This window comes from Salvelinus fontinalis, chromosome 12 (assembly GCF_029448725.1).
Source record: "Salvelinus fontinalis isolate EN_2023a chromosome 12, ASM2944872v1, whole genome shotgun sequence".
NCBI lineage: Eukaryota > Metazoa > Chordata > Actinopteri > Salmoniformes > Salmonidae > Salvelinus > Salvelinus fontinalis.
Window position 1 is genome coordinate 58,774,377 of NC_074676.1, and position 16,984 is coordinate 58,791,360.

Sequence of the window (16,984 nt, forward strand, 5' to 3'; positions counted from 1 at the left end):
CGTGAAGTGGTAGGCCACACAAGCTCACAGAACAGGACCGTGAAGTGGTAGGCCACACAAGCTCTCACAGAAGGACCGTGAAGTGGTAGGCCACACACGCTCACAGAACGGGACCGCTGAAGTGGTAGGCCACACAAGCTCTCAGAACAGGACCGTGAAGTGGTAGGCCACACAAGCTCACAGAACGGGACCGCTGAAGTGGTAGGCCACACAAGCTCTCAGAACAGGACCGTGAAGTGGTAGGCTACACAAGCTCTCAGAACAGGACCGCTGAAGTGGTAGGCCACACAAGCTCTCAGAACAGGACAGTGAAGTGGTAGGCCACACAAGCTCACAGAACAGGACCGTGAAGTGGTAGGCCACACAAGCTCACAGAACGGGACCGTGAAGTGGTAGGCCACACAAGCTCACAGAACGGGACCGTGAAGTGGTAGGCCACACAAGCTCACAGAACAGGACCGCTGAAGTGGTAGGCCACACAAGCTCACAGAACGGGACCGTGAAGTGGTAGGCCACACAAGCTCACAGAACAGGACCGTGAAGTGGTAGGCCGCACACGCTCTCAGAACGGGGCCGTGAAGTGGTAGGCCACACAAGCTCACAGAACAGGACCGTGAAGTGGTAGGCCACACAAGCTCACAGACCGGGACCGTGAAGTGGTAGACCACACAAGCTCACAGAACGGGACCGCTGAAGTGGTAGGCCACACAAGCTCTCAGAACAGGACCGTGAAGTGGTAGGCTACACAAGCTCACAGAACAGGACCGTGAAGTGGTAGGCCACACAAGCTCACAGAACGGGACCGTGAAGTGGTAGGCCACACAAGCTCACAGAACGGGACCGTGAAGTGGTAGGCCACACAAGCTCACAGAACAGGACCGCTGAAGTGGTAGGCCACACAAGCTCACAGAACGGGACCGTGAAGTGGTAGGCCACACAAGCTCACAGAACAGGACCGTGAAGTGGTAGGCCGCACACGCTCTCAGAACAGGACAGTGAAGTGGTAGGCCACACAAGCTCTCAGAACGGGACCGTGAAGTGGTAGGCCACACAAGCTCACAGAACAGGACCGTGAAGTGGTAGGCCACACACGCTCTCAGAACAGGACAGTGAAGTGGTAGGCCACACAAGCTCTCAGAACGGGACCGTGAAGTGGTAGGCCACACAAGCTCACAGAACAGGACCGTGAAGTGGTAGGCCACACAAGCTCTCACAGAAGGACCGTGAAGTGGTAGGCCACACAAGCTCACAGAACAGGACCGTGAAGTGGTAGGCCACACAAGCTCACAGAACAGGACCGTGAAGTGGTAGGCCACACAAGCTCACAGAACAGGACCGTGAAGTGGTAGGCCACACAAGCTCTCAGAACAGGACCGTGAAGTGGTAGGCCACACAAGCTCACAGAACGGGACCGCTGAAGTGGTAGGCCACACAAGCTCACAGAACAGGACCGTGAAGTGGTAGGCCACACAAGCTCACAGAACAGGACCGTGAAGTGTGTAGCACTTAAAAATAGTCTGTCCTCGGTCGCAACACTCCCTACCGAGTTCCAAACTGCCTCTGGAAGCAACGTCAGCACAATAACTGTTCGTCGGGAGCTTTATGAAATGGGTTTTCGTGGCCGAGCAGCCGCACAGAAGCCTAAGATCACTATGCGCACAATGCCAAGCGTTGGCTGGAGTGGTGTAAAGCTCACCGCCATTGGACTCTGGAGCAGTGGAAACGTGTTCTCTGGAGTGATGAATCACGCTTCACCATCTGGCAGGCACCATTGACGGAAGCCAGGAGAACGCTACCTGCCCCAATGCATAGGGCCAACTGTAAAGTTTGGTGGAGGAGGAATAATGGTCTGGGGATGTTTTTCATGGTTCGAGCCAGGTCAACTAATTCCAGTTAAGGGAAATCGTAACGCTACAGCATACAATGACATTCTAGACAATTCTGTGCTTCTAACTTTGGTGGCAACAGTTTGGGGAAGGACCTTTCCTGTTTCAGCATGACAAAGCCAGGTCCCTACAGAAATGGTTTGTCGAGATCAGTGTGGAAGAACACCTTTGGGATGAATTGGAACGCCGACTGCGAGCCAGGCCTAATCGCCCAACATCAGTGCCCGACCTCACTTATGCTCGTGGCTGAATAGAAGCAAGTCCCCGCAGCAATGTTCCAACATCTAGTGGAAAGCCTTCCCAGAAGAGTGGAGGCTGTTATAGCAGCAAAGGGGGGACCAACTCCATATTAATGCCCATGATTTTGGAATGAGATGTTCGACAAGCAGGTGTCCACATACTTTGGGTAATATAGTGTCTATAGTGGATCAGTATCTATGAGACAGGTATCCATCTTACCTTCTCCCGTAACAGACAGCGGTCGTGGATAGTAGACAGGTATCTGTAGTGGATCTTAATGAGCTGGTCCAGGTCTTTAGCCTCCTGGACCTGGTGCTGAAACTCCAGACCAGTGCTGTGGAGAATCTAACCAGACAGGGATATGGAACGTTTAGATATTGACCAGAAAGTCTAGCCTAGCACTACACCTAGCCTAGCACTACACCTAGCCTAGCACTACACCTAGCCTAGCACTACACCTAGCCTAGCACTACACCTAGCCTAGCACTACACCTAGCCTAGCACTACACCTAGCCTAGCACTACACCTAGCCTAGCACTACACCTAGCCTAGCACTACAACTAGACTAGCACTACACCTAGCCTAGCACTACACCTAGCCTAGCACTACACCTAGCCTAGCACTACAACTAGACTAGCACTACAACTAGACTAGCACTACAACTAGACTAGCACTACAACTAGACTAGCACTACAACTAGTCTTCACTATGTCTCAGACAACCTCTTACCCTCGTCATGTTCACTATGTCTCAGACAACCTCTTACCCTAGTCATGTTCACTATGTCTCAGACAACCTCTTACCCTAGTCATGTTCACTGTCTCAGACCTCTTACCCTAGTCATGTTCACTGTCTCAGACAACCTCTTACCCTCGTCATGTTCACTGTGTCTCAGACAACCTCTTACCCTCGTCATGTTCACTGTGTCTCAGACAACCTCTTACCCTAGTCATGTTCACTGTGTCTCAGACCTCTTACCCTAGTCATGTTCACTGTCTCAGACAACCTCTTACCCTCGTCATGTTCACTATGTCTCAGACAACCTCTTACCCTCGTCATGTTCACTGTCTCAGACAACCTCTTACCCTCGTCATGTTCACTGTCTCAGACAACCTCTTACCCTAGTCATGTTCACTATGTCTCAGACAACCTCTTACCCTCGTCATGTTCACTGTCTCAGACAACCTCTTACCCTCGTCATGTTCACTATGTCTCAGACAACCTCTTACCCTCGTCATGTTCACTATGTCTCAGACAACCTCTTACCCTCGTCATGTTCACTGTCTCAGACAACCTCTTACCCTCGTCATGTTCACTGTCTCAGACAACCTCTTACCCTCGTCATGTTCACTGTCTCAGACAACCTCTTACCCTCGTCATGTTCACTATGTCTCAGACAACCTCTTACCCTCGTCATGTTCACTGTCTCAGACAACCTCTTACCCTCGTCATGTTCACTATGTCTCAGACAACCTCTTACCCTCGTCATGTTCACTGTCTCAGACAACCTCTTACCCTAGTCATGTTCACTATGTCTCAGACAACCTCTTACCCTCGTCATGTTCACTGTCTCAGACAACCTCTTACCCTCGTCATGTTCACTGTCTCAGACAACCTCTTACCCTCGTCATGTTCACTGTCTCAGACAACCTCTTACCCTCGTCATGTTCACTGTCTCAGACAACCTCTTACCCTCGTCATGTTCACTGTGTCTCAGACCTCTTACCCTCGTCATGTTCACTGTCTCAGACAACCTCTTACCCTCGTCATGTTCACTGTCTCAGACAACCTCTTACCCTCGTCATGTTCACTGTGTCTCAGACAACCTCTTACCCTAGTCATGTTCACTGTCTCAGACCTCTTACCCTCGTCATGTTCACTGTGTCTCAGACCTCTTACCCTCGTCATGTTCACTGTGTCTCAGACAACCTCTTACCCTAGTCATGTTCACTGTGTCTCAGACAACCTCTTACCCTCGTCATGTTTACTGTGTCTCAGACAACCTCTTACCCTCGTCATGTTCACTGTGTCTCAGACCTCTTACCCTCGTCATGTTCACTGTCTCAGACAACCTCTTACCCTAGTCATGTTCACTGTCTCAGACAACCTCTTACCCTCGTCATGTTCACTGTGTCAGACAACCTCTTACCCTAGTCATGTTCACTATGTCTCAGACAACCTCTTACCCTCGTCATGTTCACTGTGTCTCAGACAACCTCTTACCCTAGTCATGTTCACTGTCTCAGACCTCTTACCCTCGTCATGTTCACTGTGTCTCAGACCTCTTACCCTCGTCATGTTCACTGTGTCTCAGACAACCTCTTACCCTAGTCATGTTCACTGTGTCTCAGACAACCTCTTACCCTAGTCATGTTCACTGTGTCTCAGACAACCTCTTACCCTCGTCATGTTCACTGTGTCTCAGACAACCTCTTACCCTAGTCATGTTCACTGTGTCTCAGACAACCTCTTACCCTCGTCATGTTCACTGTGTCTCAGACAACCTCTTACCCTCGTCATGTTCACTATGGTCTCAGACAACCTCTTACCCTCGTCATGTTCACTGTGTCTCAGACAACCTCTTACCCTCGTCATGTTCACTATGGTCTCAGACAACCTCTTACCCTCGTCATGTTCACTATGTCTCAGACAACCTCTTACCCTCGTCATGTTCACTGTCTCAGACAACCTCTTACCCTCGTCATGTTCACTGTGTCTCAGACCTCTTACCCTCGTCATGTTCACTGTGTCTCAGACAACCTCTTACCCTCGTCATGTTCACTGTCTCAGACAACCTCTTACCCTCGTCATGTTCACTGTCTCAGACAACCTCTTACCCTCGTCATGTTCACTGTCTCAGACAACCTCTTACCCTAGTCATGTTCACTATGTCTCAGACAACCTCTTACCCTCGTCATGTTCACTATGTCTCAGACAACCTCTTACCCTCGTCATGTTCACTGTGTCTCAGACAACCTCTTACCCTAGTCATGTTCACTGTGTCTCAGACCTCTTACCCTAGTCATGTTCACTGTCTCAGACAACCTCTTACCCTCGTCATGTTCACTATGTCTCAGACAACCTCTTACCCTCGTCACGTTCACTGTCTCAGACAACCTCTTACCCTAGTCATGTTCACTATGTCTCAGACAACCTCTTACCCTCGTCATGTTCACTGTCTCAGACAACCTCTTACCCTCGTCATGTTCACTGTGTCTCAGACAACCTCTTACCCTCGTCATGTTCACTATGTCTCAGACAACCTCTTACCCTCGTCATGTTCACTATGTCTCAGACAACCTCTTACCCTCGTCATGTTCACTATGTCTCAGACAACCTCTTACCCTCGTCATGTTCACTGTCTCAGACAACCTCTTACCCTCGTCATGTTCACTGTCTCAGACAACCTCTTACCCTCGTCATGTTCACTGTCTCAGACAACCTCTTACCCTCGTCATGTTCACTATGTCTCAGACAACCTCTTACCCTCGTCATGTTCACTGTCTCAGACAACCTCTTACCCTCGTCATGTTCACTATGTCTCAGACAACCTCTTACCCTCGTCATGTTCACTGTGTCTCAGACAACCTCTTACCCTCGTCATGTTCACTATGTCTCAGACAACCTCTTACCCTCGTCATGTTCACTGTCTCAGACAACCTCTTACCCTCGTCATGTTCACTATGTCTCAGACAACCTCTTACCCTCGTCATGTTCACTATGTCTCAGACAACCTCTTACCCTCGTCATGTTCACTATGTCTCAGACAACCTCTTACCCTCGTCATGTTCACTGTGTCTCAGACAACCTCTTACCCTCGTCATGTTCACTATGTCTCAGACAACCTCTTACCCTCGTCATGTTCACTGTCTCAGACAACCTCTTACCCTCGTCATGTTCACTGTCTCAGACAACCTCTTACCCTCGTCATGTTCACTGTCTCAGACAACCTCTTACCCTCGTCATGTTCACTGTCTCAGACAACCTCTTACCCTCGTCATGTTCACTGTGTCTCAGACCTCTTACCCTCGTCATGTTCACTGTGTCTCAGACAACCTCTTACCCTCGTCATGTTCACTGTCTCAGACAACCTCTTACCCTCGTCATGTTCACTGTGTCTCAGACAACCTCTTACCCTAGTCATGTTCACTGTCTCAGACCTCTTACCCTCGTCATGTTCACTGTGTCTCAGACAACCTCTTACCCTCGTCATGTTTACTGTGTCTCAGACAACCTCTTACCCTCGTCATGTTCACTGTGTCTCAGACCTCTTACCCTCGTCATGTTCACTGTCTCAGACAACCTCTTACCCTAGTCATGTTCACTGTCTCAGACAACCTCTTACCCTCGTCATGTTCACTGTGTCAGACAACCTCTTACCCTAGTCATGTTCACTATGTCTCAGACAACCTCTTACCCTCGTCATGTTCACTGTGTCTCAGACAACCTCTTACCCTAGTCATGTTCACTGTCTCAGACCTCTTACCCTCGTCATGTTCACTGTGTCTCAGACCTCTTACCCTCGTCATGTTCACTGTGTCTCAGACAACCTCTTACCCTAGTCATGTTCACTGTGTCTCAGACAACCTCTTACCCTAGTCATGTTCACTGTGTCTCAGACAACCTCTTACCCTCGTCATGTTCACTGTGTCTCAGACAACCTCTTACCCTCGTCATGTTCACTATGGTCTCAGACAACCTCTTACCCTCGCCATGTTCACTGTGTCTCAGACAACCTCTTACCCTCGTCATGTTCACTATGGTCTCAGACAACCTCTTACCCTCGTCATGTTCACTATGTCTCAGACAACCTCTTACCCTCGTCATGTTCACTGTCTCAGACAACCTCTTACCCTCGTCATGTTCACTGTCTCAGACAACCTCTTACCCTCGTCATGTTCACTATGTCTCAGACAACCTCTTACCCTAGTCATGTTCACTGTGTCTCAGACAACCTCTTACCCTCGTCATGTTCACTATGTCTCAGACCTCTTACCCTCGTCACAATGTAGTTGTGAAGGCTGTTGACGAAGTGCATCAGTTTGACCCTGAGCAGAAACATCCTGTGGATCTGCTGATTGATTGGCTCTTTAGGCTTCACCTCCTCTGGTGTCCCTTCCAACCGCTTAGCTGCTACTGTTAAATCTATAGGAGGAAACGATCCATCATTACCACCGGTGGTGCGGTCATGACGCTCAGAAATCCCTCGTGTTTAGAGAGAGAGAGAATCTTCGTATTTGACCTTTGTTGTTATATATTTGAAATGTATTTTATTGTGAAGCAGATGGATTACCAGGACGGGTACTCAGAGCACGCGCTGACAAGCTGGAAAGTGTCTTCACTGACATTTTCAACCTCTCCCTGTCCGAGTCTGTAATACCAACATGTTTCAGGCAGACCACCATAGTCCATGTGCCCAAGAACGCCAAGGTAACCTGCCGTAATGACCATCGCCCCGTAGCACTAACGTCTGTAGCCATGAAATGCTTTGAAAGGTCATGGTTCACGTCAACACCAGCATCCCAGAAAACCTGCACCCCCTCCACACATACTGTTTGTTACCATGTGATTTTTAGTCCAAATTAACGGTTTTCTAATAGAGTCCAGTTGCTTACAAAAGGACTTGTTCAGAAATATAGGAACGTTCTGGAATAGATATCTGTTGGAGAAGGAAAACCATCATGATGGCATTAACTCTTCCCGGTAGAGGAGTGTCTTCAGAACTGTATGTTAGCTTTGAATTTATCTGAGGGGGGAAATTAGCTTTAAATACGGAACAGTACAGTTTTGTAATTTTCAATTCCCAGGTAGGTAAACTTTTCTAAGGTCATCTTTAAAACAGAAGATGTTCTAGTCAAGAAGGGTCCTGTTTTTGAACGGGCATCAATTCACCCTAACCCCTAACCCCTAACCCCCTAACCCAACCCCTAACCCTGACCCTAACCCCCCCTGACCCTGACCCCTAACCCCAACCCCTAACCCAACCCCTAACCCAACCCTAACCCCAACCCTAACCCTAACTCAATTCACCCTAACCCCAACCCCTAACCCTAACCTAACCCCAACCCCTAACCCAACCCTAACCCAATTCACCCTAACCCAGACCCCAACCCCTAAACCTAAACCCTCACCCCTAAACCCTAACCCTGACCCCTTAACCCCTAACCCCTAACCCAATTCACTATTCCAAATCATTATGTGTTGTTATATGTTTCCTCCTTGTGTCCATGTCAATAAAGTTTATAGAATTGAGATTCGAAGTGAGAGAAAGACAAGGAGAGAGACAGAGGGGGAGAGCGAGACAGCGGGGGGGATTGAGAAGAGAGGGGGGAGAGAGAAGAGAGAGAGAGAAGAGAGAGAGAGAGAAGAGCGAGAGGGGGGAGAGAGAGAAGAGAGAGAGGCAGAGAGAGAGAGACAGAGAGAGACAGAGAGAGTCAGAGAGAGACAGAGAGAGACAGAGAGAGAGACAGAGAGAGGCAGAGAGAGAGAGACAGAGAGAGACAGAGAGAGACAGAGAGTCAGAGAGAGACAGAGAGAGAGACAGAGAGAGAGACAGAGAGAGAGAGAGAGACAGAGAGACAGAGACAGAGAGACAGAGACAGAGAGACAGAGACAGAGAGAGAGAGACAGAGACAGAGACAGAGAGACAGAGACAGAGAGACAGAGAGACAGAGACAGAGTCATACTAGACCTACCACTGAATGCCAGCGTGTCCAGACTGTATTTGGCCCATTTGATCTGCAGCAACAGCAGGAACACCTGGTTGTAGATCCTCTGACACTCTGAGCTGACCACGATGTCAACAGGCCAGGGCACCTTCAGGACAACACACAGGAGAAATATAGAATTAATGGCACTCTGAGCTGACCACGATGTCAACAGGCCAGGGCACCTTCAGGACAACACACAGGAGAAATATAGAATTAATCCCAAATGGCACTCTGTTGAGTGCACTAAGTCCCATATTCCTCGGTTTTCTGATACCTACAAATGGTCAAATTAACTTGAAAATAGGGATTTGGACCAGGGCCCATGAGTAGTGCACTATACAGGGAATAGGGTGCCGTTTGGGGAGGTAACCTAGTCACATTTCATCGACTGCGGAGTAAAAGTATAGTGTGGCTGCTGAGTAGTGCACTATATAGGGAATAGGGTGCTGTTTGGGGAAGTACACTGCAGAGTATAGTGTGGCTGCTGAGTCATCTTTCCCCTGACCTTTCACCCCGGACTAAAGATCCAGAAGCTTCTGTACACCGTCTCTGCTCTACTCGTGGAGAACAGGCTGCTCTGGCCAATGAACGGTGCTCCTTTTAACCAAGTCAGATCACATAACGATCGTGTTCTACATAACAGAACCCAATATAATAGCATTGTATAACGTTACGTTATCGTGTAGCCGAAACTCCACAGCGCGAGATACTAGGCAAGTGTATCTTTAAAATGGCGTGAAATACTTGTATGTTTGAGGAATTTAAATTATGGGATTTCTGTTGTTTTGAATTTGGCGCCCTGCAGTTTCACTGGCTGTTGACGAGGTGAGACGTTACCGTCCCACATACCCTAGAGAGGTTAACCAACAATGCAGTTTAAAGAAAATACCCCAACAAAAAAAATTGGGAAAATACATTTTAAACTGTAAAACTTTCCCGAATGACAGTGAGAAACGTGAAGGGAAGGAGACCGCAGAAACGTGAAGGGAAGGAGACCGCAGAAACGTGAAGGGAAGGAGACCGCAGAAACGTGAAGGGAAGGAGACCGCAGAAACGTGAAGGGAAGGAGACCGCAGAAACGTGAAGGACACCGCAGAAACGTGAAGGACACCACAGAAACGTGAAGGACACCGCAGAAACGGGAAGGACACCACAGAAACGTGAAGGACACCACAGAAACGTGAAGGACACCACAGAAACGTGAAGGACACCGCAGAAACGTGAAGGACACCGCAGAAACGTGAAGGACACCGCAGAAACGTGAAGGACACCACAGAAACGTGAAGGACACCACAGAAACGTGAAGGACACCGCAGAAACGTGAAGGACACCGCAGAAACGTGAAGGACACCGCAGAAACGCGAAGGACACCGCAGAAACGTGAAGGACACCACAGAAACGTGAAGGACACCGCAGAAACGTGAAGGACACCACAGAAACGTGAAGGACACCACAGAAACGCGAAACCCACCGCAGAAACGTGAAGGACACCGCAGAAACGTGAAGGACACCGCAGAAACGTGAAGAGAAGGACACCGCAGAAACGCGAAGGGAAGGACACCACAGAAACGCGAAGGACACCGCAGAAACGGGAAGGACACCACAGAAACGTGAAGGACACCACAGAAACGTGAAGGACACCGCAGAAACGCGAAGGACACCACAGAAACGCGAAGGACACCACAGAAACGTGAAGGGAAGGACACCACAGAAACGCGAAGGACACCACAGAAACGTGAAGGGAAGGACACCACAGAAACGTGAAGGACACCGCAGAAACGTGTGTGTAAAGTAGAGGTAAAGAAACACAGAACATGATCCGCACATTGCGAAGAAGCTTCGGGACCTTAAATCCAGCCAACATGTTATCAGTAATGTGGATAAGGTTGGTAGGAGACTCACCTTGTAACTGAGGGTCAAACCATCCAGATTATTAATAGGCTGTTTCTTTCTGACTGGGTCTATCGTCTCCAGGAAGATGGACAACCTGGAAAACATACATATTTCATTTACTTTATTGTGACAATAAATTCAATCCCATCAAAATGGAAAAAACATCACAACTATTAGCCTACCATGTACATCCTGTGTCATTAGTTAGCCTATCAACTCAATGAAATCTCTCAAAACCATAGCAAACCCTAACCAATGACAGCCCAGTCAGTGTGGGGTGTAACCAATGACAGCCCAGTCAGTGTGGGGTGTAACCAATGACAGCCCAGTCAGTGTGGGGTGTAACCAATGACAGCCCAGTCAGTGTGGGGTGTAACCAATGAGAGCCCAGTCAGTGTGGGGTGTAACCAATGAGAGCCCAGTCAGTGTGGGGTGTAACCAATGACAGCCCAGTCAGTGTGGGGTGTAACCAATGACAGCCCAGTCAGTGTGGGGTGTAACCAATGACAGCCCAGTCAGTGTTGGGGTGTAACCAATGACAGCCCAGTCAGTGTGGGGTGTAACCAATGAGAGCCCAGTCAGTGTGGGGTGTAACCAATGACAGCCCAGTCAGTGTGGGGTGTAACCAATGAGGGCCCAGTCAGTGTGGGGTGTAACCAATGAGAGCCCAGTCAGTGTGGGGTGTAACCAATGAGAGCCCAGTCAGTGTGGGGTGTAACCAATGAGAGCCCAGTCAGTGTGGGGTGTAACCAATGAGAGCCCAGTCAGTGTGGGGTGTAACCAATGAGAGCCCAGTGTGGGGTGTAACCAATGAGAGCCCAGTGTGGGGTGTAACCAATGAGAGCCCAGTGTGGGGTGTAACCAATGAGAGCCCAGTGTGGGGTGTAACCAATGAGAGCCCAGTGTGGGGTGTAACCAATGAGAGCCCAGTGTGGGGTGTAACCAATGAGAGCCCAGCGTGGGGTGTAACCAATGACAGCCCAGTCAGTGTGGGGTGTAACCAATGACAGCCCAGTCAGTGTTGGGGTGTAACCAATGAGAGCCCAGTGTGGGGTGTAACCAATGACAGTCCAGTCAGTGTTGGGGTGTAACCAATGAGAGCCCAGCGTGGGGTGGTGTAGTACCTGCTACTGTCCTCTGGGCACCGCTGTCCCACAGCTTCCTGCAGTTGAACGTTGAGGAACGCCAGCTGCTGCCAGCTCTCCTTCTCCAGGACCTTATCAAAGATGGCTGTATAGAAGTCATACATGGTGTCCCCTGCCTCCAACAGGAAGTAGTTCCTCATGGCCTGGAGGTACTCCAGCAGTCTGGGGGTTAAAGGTCAGGGTTAGTACAGGGCCTATAACAGCTGTAGAAGTCATACTGGAGGTCCCAGCAGTCTGGGGGTTAAAGGTCAGGGTTAGAACAGGGCCTAGAAGTCATACTGGAGGTCCCAGCAGTCTGGGGGTTAAAGGTCAGGGTTAGTACAGGGCCTATAACAGCTGTAGAAGTCATACTGGAGCTCCCAGCAGTCTGGGGGTTAAAGGTCAGGGTTAGTACAGGGCCTATAACAGCTGTAGAAGTCTTACTGGAGGTCCCCAGCAGTCTGGGGGTTAAAGGTCAGGGTTGGTACAGGGCCTAGAAGTCATACTGGAGGTCCCCAGCAGTCTGGGGGTTAAAGGTCAGGGTTAGTACAGGGCCTAGAAGTCATACTGGAGGTCCCCAGCAGTCTGGGGGTTAAAGGTCAGGGTTAGTACAGGGCCTAGAAGTCATACTGGAGCTCCCAGCAGTCTGGGGGTTAAAGGTCAGGGTTAGTAGAGGGCCTATAACAGCTGTAGACGTCATACTGGAGGTCCCAGTAGTCTGGGGGTTAAAGGTCAGGGTTAGTACAGGGCCTATAACAGCTGTAGAAGTCATAGTGGAGGTCCCAGCAGTCTGGGGGTTAAAGGTCAGGGTTAGTACAGGGCCTGGGGGAGGGCCCAGGGACACCTGTGCTAGTCAGACCTACAGTACTGGGACAATTCATGAGTCCCAAATGATACAATACTCCCTATATAGTGCACTACTTTTGACCAAGGCCAATGGGGCTGTGGTGCACTATATAGGGCAGGGCCGTCCAACCCTCTTCCTGGTGATCTACTGTCCTGTAGGTTTTCAGTCCAACCCTCTTCCTGGAGATCTACTGTCCTGTAGGTTATCAGTCCAACCCTCTTCCTGGAGATCTACTGTCCTGTAGGTTATCAGTCCAACCCTCTTCCTGGGGATCTACTGTCCTGTAGGTTATCAGTCCAACCCTCTTCCTGGTGATCTACTGTCCTGTAGGTTATCAGTCCAACCCTCTTCCTGGAGATCTACTGTCCTGTAGGTTTTCAGTCCAACCCTCTTCCTGGAGATCTACTGTCCTGTAGGTTTTCAGACCAACCCTCTTCCTGGAGATCTACTGTCCTGTAGGTTTTCAGTCCAAACCTCTTCCTGGAGATCTACAGTCCTGTAGGTTATCAGTCCAACCCTCTTCCTGGAGATCTACTCTTCAGTCCAACCCTCTTCCTGGAGATCTACTGTCCTGTAGGTTTTCAGCCCAACCCTCTTCCTGGAGATCTACTGTCCTGTAGGTTATCAGTCCAACCCTCTTCCTGGAGATCTACTGTCCTGTAGGTTATCAGTCCAACCCTCTTCCTGGAGATCTACTGTCCTGTAGGTTATCAGTCCAACCCTCTTCCTGGAGATCTACTGTCCTGTAGGTTATCAGTCCAACCCTCTTCCTGGAGATCTACTGTCCTGTAGGTTTTCAGTCCAACCCTCTTCCTGGAGATCTACTGTCCTGTAGGTTATCAGTCCAACCCTCTTCCTGGAGATCTACTGTCCTGTAGGTTATCAGTCCAACCCTCTTCCTGGAGATCTACTGTCCTGTAGGTTATCAGTCCAACCCTCTTCCTGGAGATCTACTGTCCTGTAGGTTATCAGTCCAACCCTCTTCCTGGAGATCTACTGTCCTGTAGGTTATCAGTCCAACCCTCTTCCTGGAGATCTACTGTCCTGTAGGTTTTCAGTCCAACCCTCTTCCTGGAGATCTACTGTCCTGTAGGTTATCAGTCCAACCCTCTTCCTGGAGATCTACTGTCCTGTGGGTTTTCAGTCCAACCCTAATTTAGCTAGTTAAGGACTTGTTGAGCAGGTAATTAGTAGAATCAGGTGTGTTAAATTAGGGTTGGACTGAAAACCCACAGGACAGTAGATAGGAGGACTAGAGACATGAGACAGAGTAATGACTGACAGACACCTGGAGGACTAGAGACATGAGACAGAGTAATGACTGACAGACACCTGGAGGACTAGAGACATGAGACAGAGTAATGACTGACAGACACCTGGAGGACTAGAGACATGAGACAGAGTAATGACTGACAGACACCTGGAGGACTAGAGACATGAGACAGAGTAATGACTGACAGACACCTGGAGGACTAGAGACATGAGACAGAGTAATGACTGACAGACACCTGGAGGACTAGAGACATGAGACAGAGTAATGACTGACAGACACCTGGAGGACTAGAGACATGAGACAGAGTAATGACTGACAGACACCTGGAGGACTAGAGACATGAGACAGAGTAATGACTGACGGACACCTGGAGGACTAGAGACATGAGACAGAGTAATGACTGACGGACACCTGGAGGACTAGAGACATGAGACAGAGTAATGACTGACAGACACCTGGAGGACTAGAGACATGAGACAGAGTAATGACTGACAGACACCTGGAGGACTAGAGACATGAGACAGAGTAATGACTGACAGACACCTGGAGGACTAGAGACATGAGACAGAGTAATGACTGACAGACACCTGGAGGACTAGAGACATGAGACAGAGTAATGACTGACAGACACCTGGAGGACTAGAGACATGAGACAGAGTAATGACTGACAGACACCTGGAGGACTAGAGACATGAGACAGAGTAATGACTGACAGACACCTGGAGGACTAGAGACATGAGACAGAGTAATGACTGACAGACACCTGGAGGACTAGAGACATGAGACAGAGTAATGACTGACAGACACCTGGAGGACTAGAGACATGAGACAGAGTAATGACAGACGTATCAACTTTACCTGTAGTCCTTCTTCAGGGTGGTCATGAGGTTGCCACAGCATTCGATGTACCTCTTCTGGATGTGCGGGTAGAGGCAGGAGCGCAGCGTCAGCTCAAATGTCTGACACGTCACCGACTCAGACGAACGGTCCACGATCACGTCACCGCCCGAGAACCTCTCGTGGAAGTCACTCTGCTCCAGGTACAGCCTGGAGGGGAGGTTGGGGAGTAGGAGTTACCAGAGCTGGGGTTCTCTTTCTGGAGCCACCAAACAAGATAAAACTTTACATTATCAAGATATTCTAATTCAATGATAGTTTTTCCACTAATTGGTCTTTGGAACAACTTTTATTTATTTATTTTATATTTCATCTTTATTTAACCAGGTAGGCCAGTTGAGAACAAGTTCTCATTTACAACTGCGACCTGGCCAAGATAAAGCAAAGCAGTGCACCACAAACAACAACACAGAGTTACACAAACAAACGAACAGTCAATAACAATAAAAGAAAAGAAAAATAGAAAGATCTATATACTAAATAAATAATAATAAATGTAGAAGAGTAGGGAGGAAGGCAATAAATAGGCCCTAGAGGTGAAATAATTACAATTTAGCATTAACACTGGAGTGATATATGTACAGATGATGATATGCAAGTAGAGATACTGGGGTGCAAAAGAGCAGAAAAGTAAATAAAAACAATATGGGGATGAGGTAGCTGGGTGTGCTATTTACAGATGGGCTATGTACAGCTGCAGCGATCGGTAAGCTGCTCAGATAGCTGATGCTTAGAGTTAGTGAGGGAGATATGAGTCTCCAGCTTCAGTGATGTGCAATTCGTTCCAGTCATTGGCAGCAGAGAACTGGAAGGAAAGGCGGCTGAAAGAGGTGTTGGCTTTGGGGATGACCAGTGAGATATACCTGCTGGAGCGCGTGCTACGGGTGGGTGCTGCTATGGTGAGCAGTGAGCTGAGATAAGGCGGGGCTTTACCTAGCAAAGACTTAGATGACCTGAAGCCAGTGAATTTGACGACGAATATGTAGCGAGGGCCAGCCAACGAGAGCATACAGGTCGCAGTGGTGGGTAATATATGGGGCTTTGGTGACAAAACGGATGGCACTGTGATAGACTGCATCCAGTTTGCTGAGTAGACTGTTGGAGGCTATTCTGTAAATGACAGTCAGTTTTACGAGGCTAAGGTTTAGTAGCATGAGTGAAGGATGCTTTGTTGCGAAATAGGAAGCCGATTCTAGATTTAATTTTGGATTGGAGATGCTTGATGTGAGTCTGGAAGGAGAGTTTACAGTCTAACCAGACACCTAGGTATTTGTAGTTGTCCACATATTCTAAGTCAGAATCGTCCAGAGTAGTGATGCTAGTCGGGCAAGCAGGTGCAGGTAGCGATCGTTTGAAGAGCATGCATTTAGTTTTACTAGCATTTAAAAGCAGTTGGAGGCCACGGAAGGAGAGTTGTATGGCGTTGAAGCTCGTTTGGAGGTTTGTTAGCACAGTGTCCAAAGAAGGGCCAGATGTATACAGAATGGTGTCGTCTGCATAGAGGTGGATCAGAGACTCACCAGCAGCAAGAGCGACATCATTGATATATACGGGGAAAAGAGTCGTCCCAAGAATTGAACCCTGTGGCTCCCCCATAGAGACTGCCAGAGGTCTGGATAACAGGCCCTCCGATTTGACACACTGAACTCTATCTGAGAAGTAGTTGGTGAACCAGGCGAGGCAGTCATTTGAGAAGCCAAGGCTATTGAGTCTGCCGATAAGAATATGGTGATTGACAGAGTCGAAAGCCTTGGCCAGGTCGATGAAGACGGCTGCACAGTACTGTCTTTTATCGATGGTGGTTATGATATCGTTTAGGACCTTGAGCGTGGCTGAGGTGCACCCGTGACCAGCTCGGAAACCGGATTGCATAGTGGAGAAGGTACGGTGGGATTCGAAATAGTCAGTGAACTGTTTATTAACGTGGCTTTTAAAGATTGAAGAAAGGCAGGACAGGATGGATATAGGTCTATAAAAGTTTGGGTCTAGAGTGTCTCCCCCTTTGAAGAGAGGGATGACCGCGGCAGCTTACCAATCTTTAGGGATCTCAGATGATACGAAAGAGAGGTTGAACAGGCTACTAATAGGGGTTGCAACAACTTCGGCGGATACTT

At 48.9% G+C, this 16,984-nt stretch overlaps 1 protein-coding gene across 2 annotated transcripts in view; it reads right to left on the minus strand.

The window, feature by feature from the left end:
• The window catches only part of tubgcp5 (tubulin, gamma complex associated protein 5), a 95,477-nt gene that overhangs the window by 28,910 nt on the left and 49,583 nt on the right, over positions 1-16,984 (minus strand). Inside the window, exons 15-20 of one of the 2 annotated variants that reach the window (XM_055941215.1) lie at positions 14,832-15,020; positions 11,854-12,036; positions 10,739-10,823; positions 8,822-8,942; positions 7,123-7,271; positions 2,346-2,471 (exon numbers count right to left, since the gene is read on the minus strand). In XM_055941215.1, the coding sequence (XP_055797190.1) occupies positions 2,346-2,471; positions 7,123-7,271; positions 8,822-8,942; positions 10,739-10,823; positions 11,854-12,036; positions 14,832-15,020 (853 nt within the window). The other variant, XM_055941216.1, reaches the window with a different exon arrangement.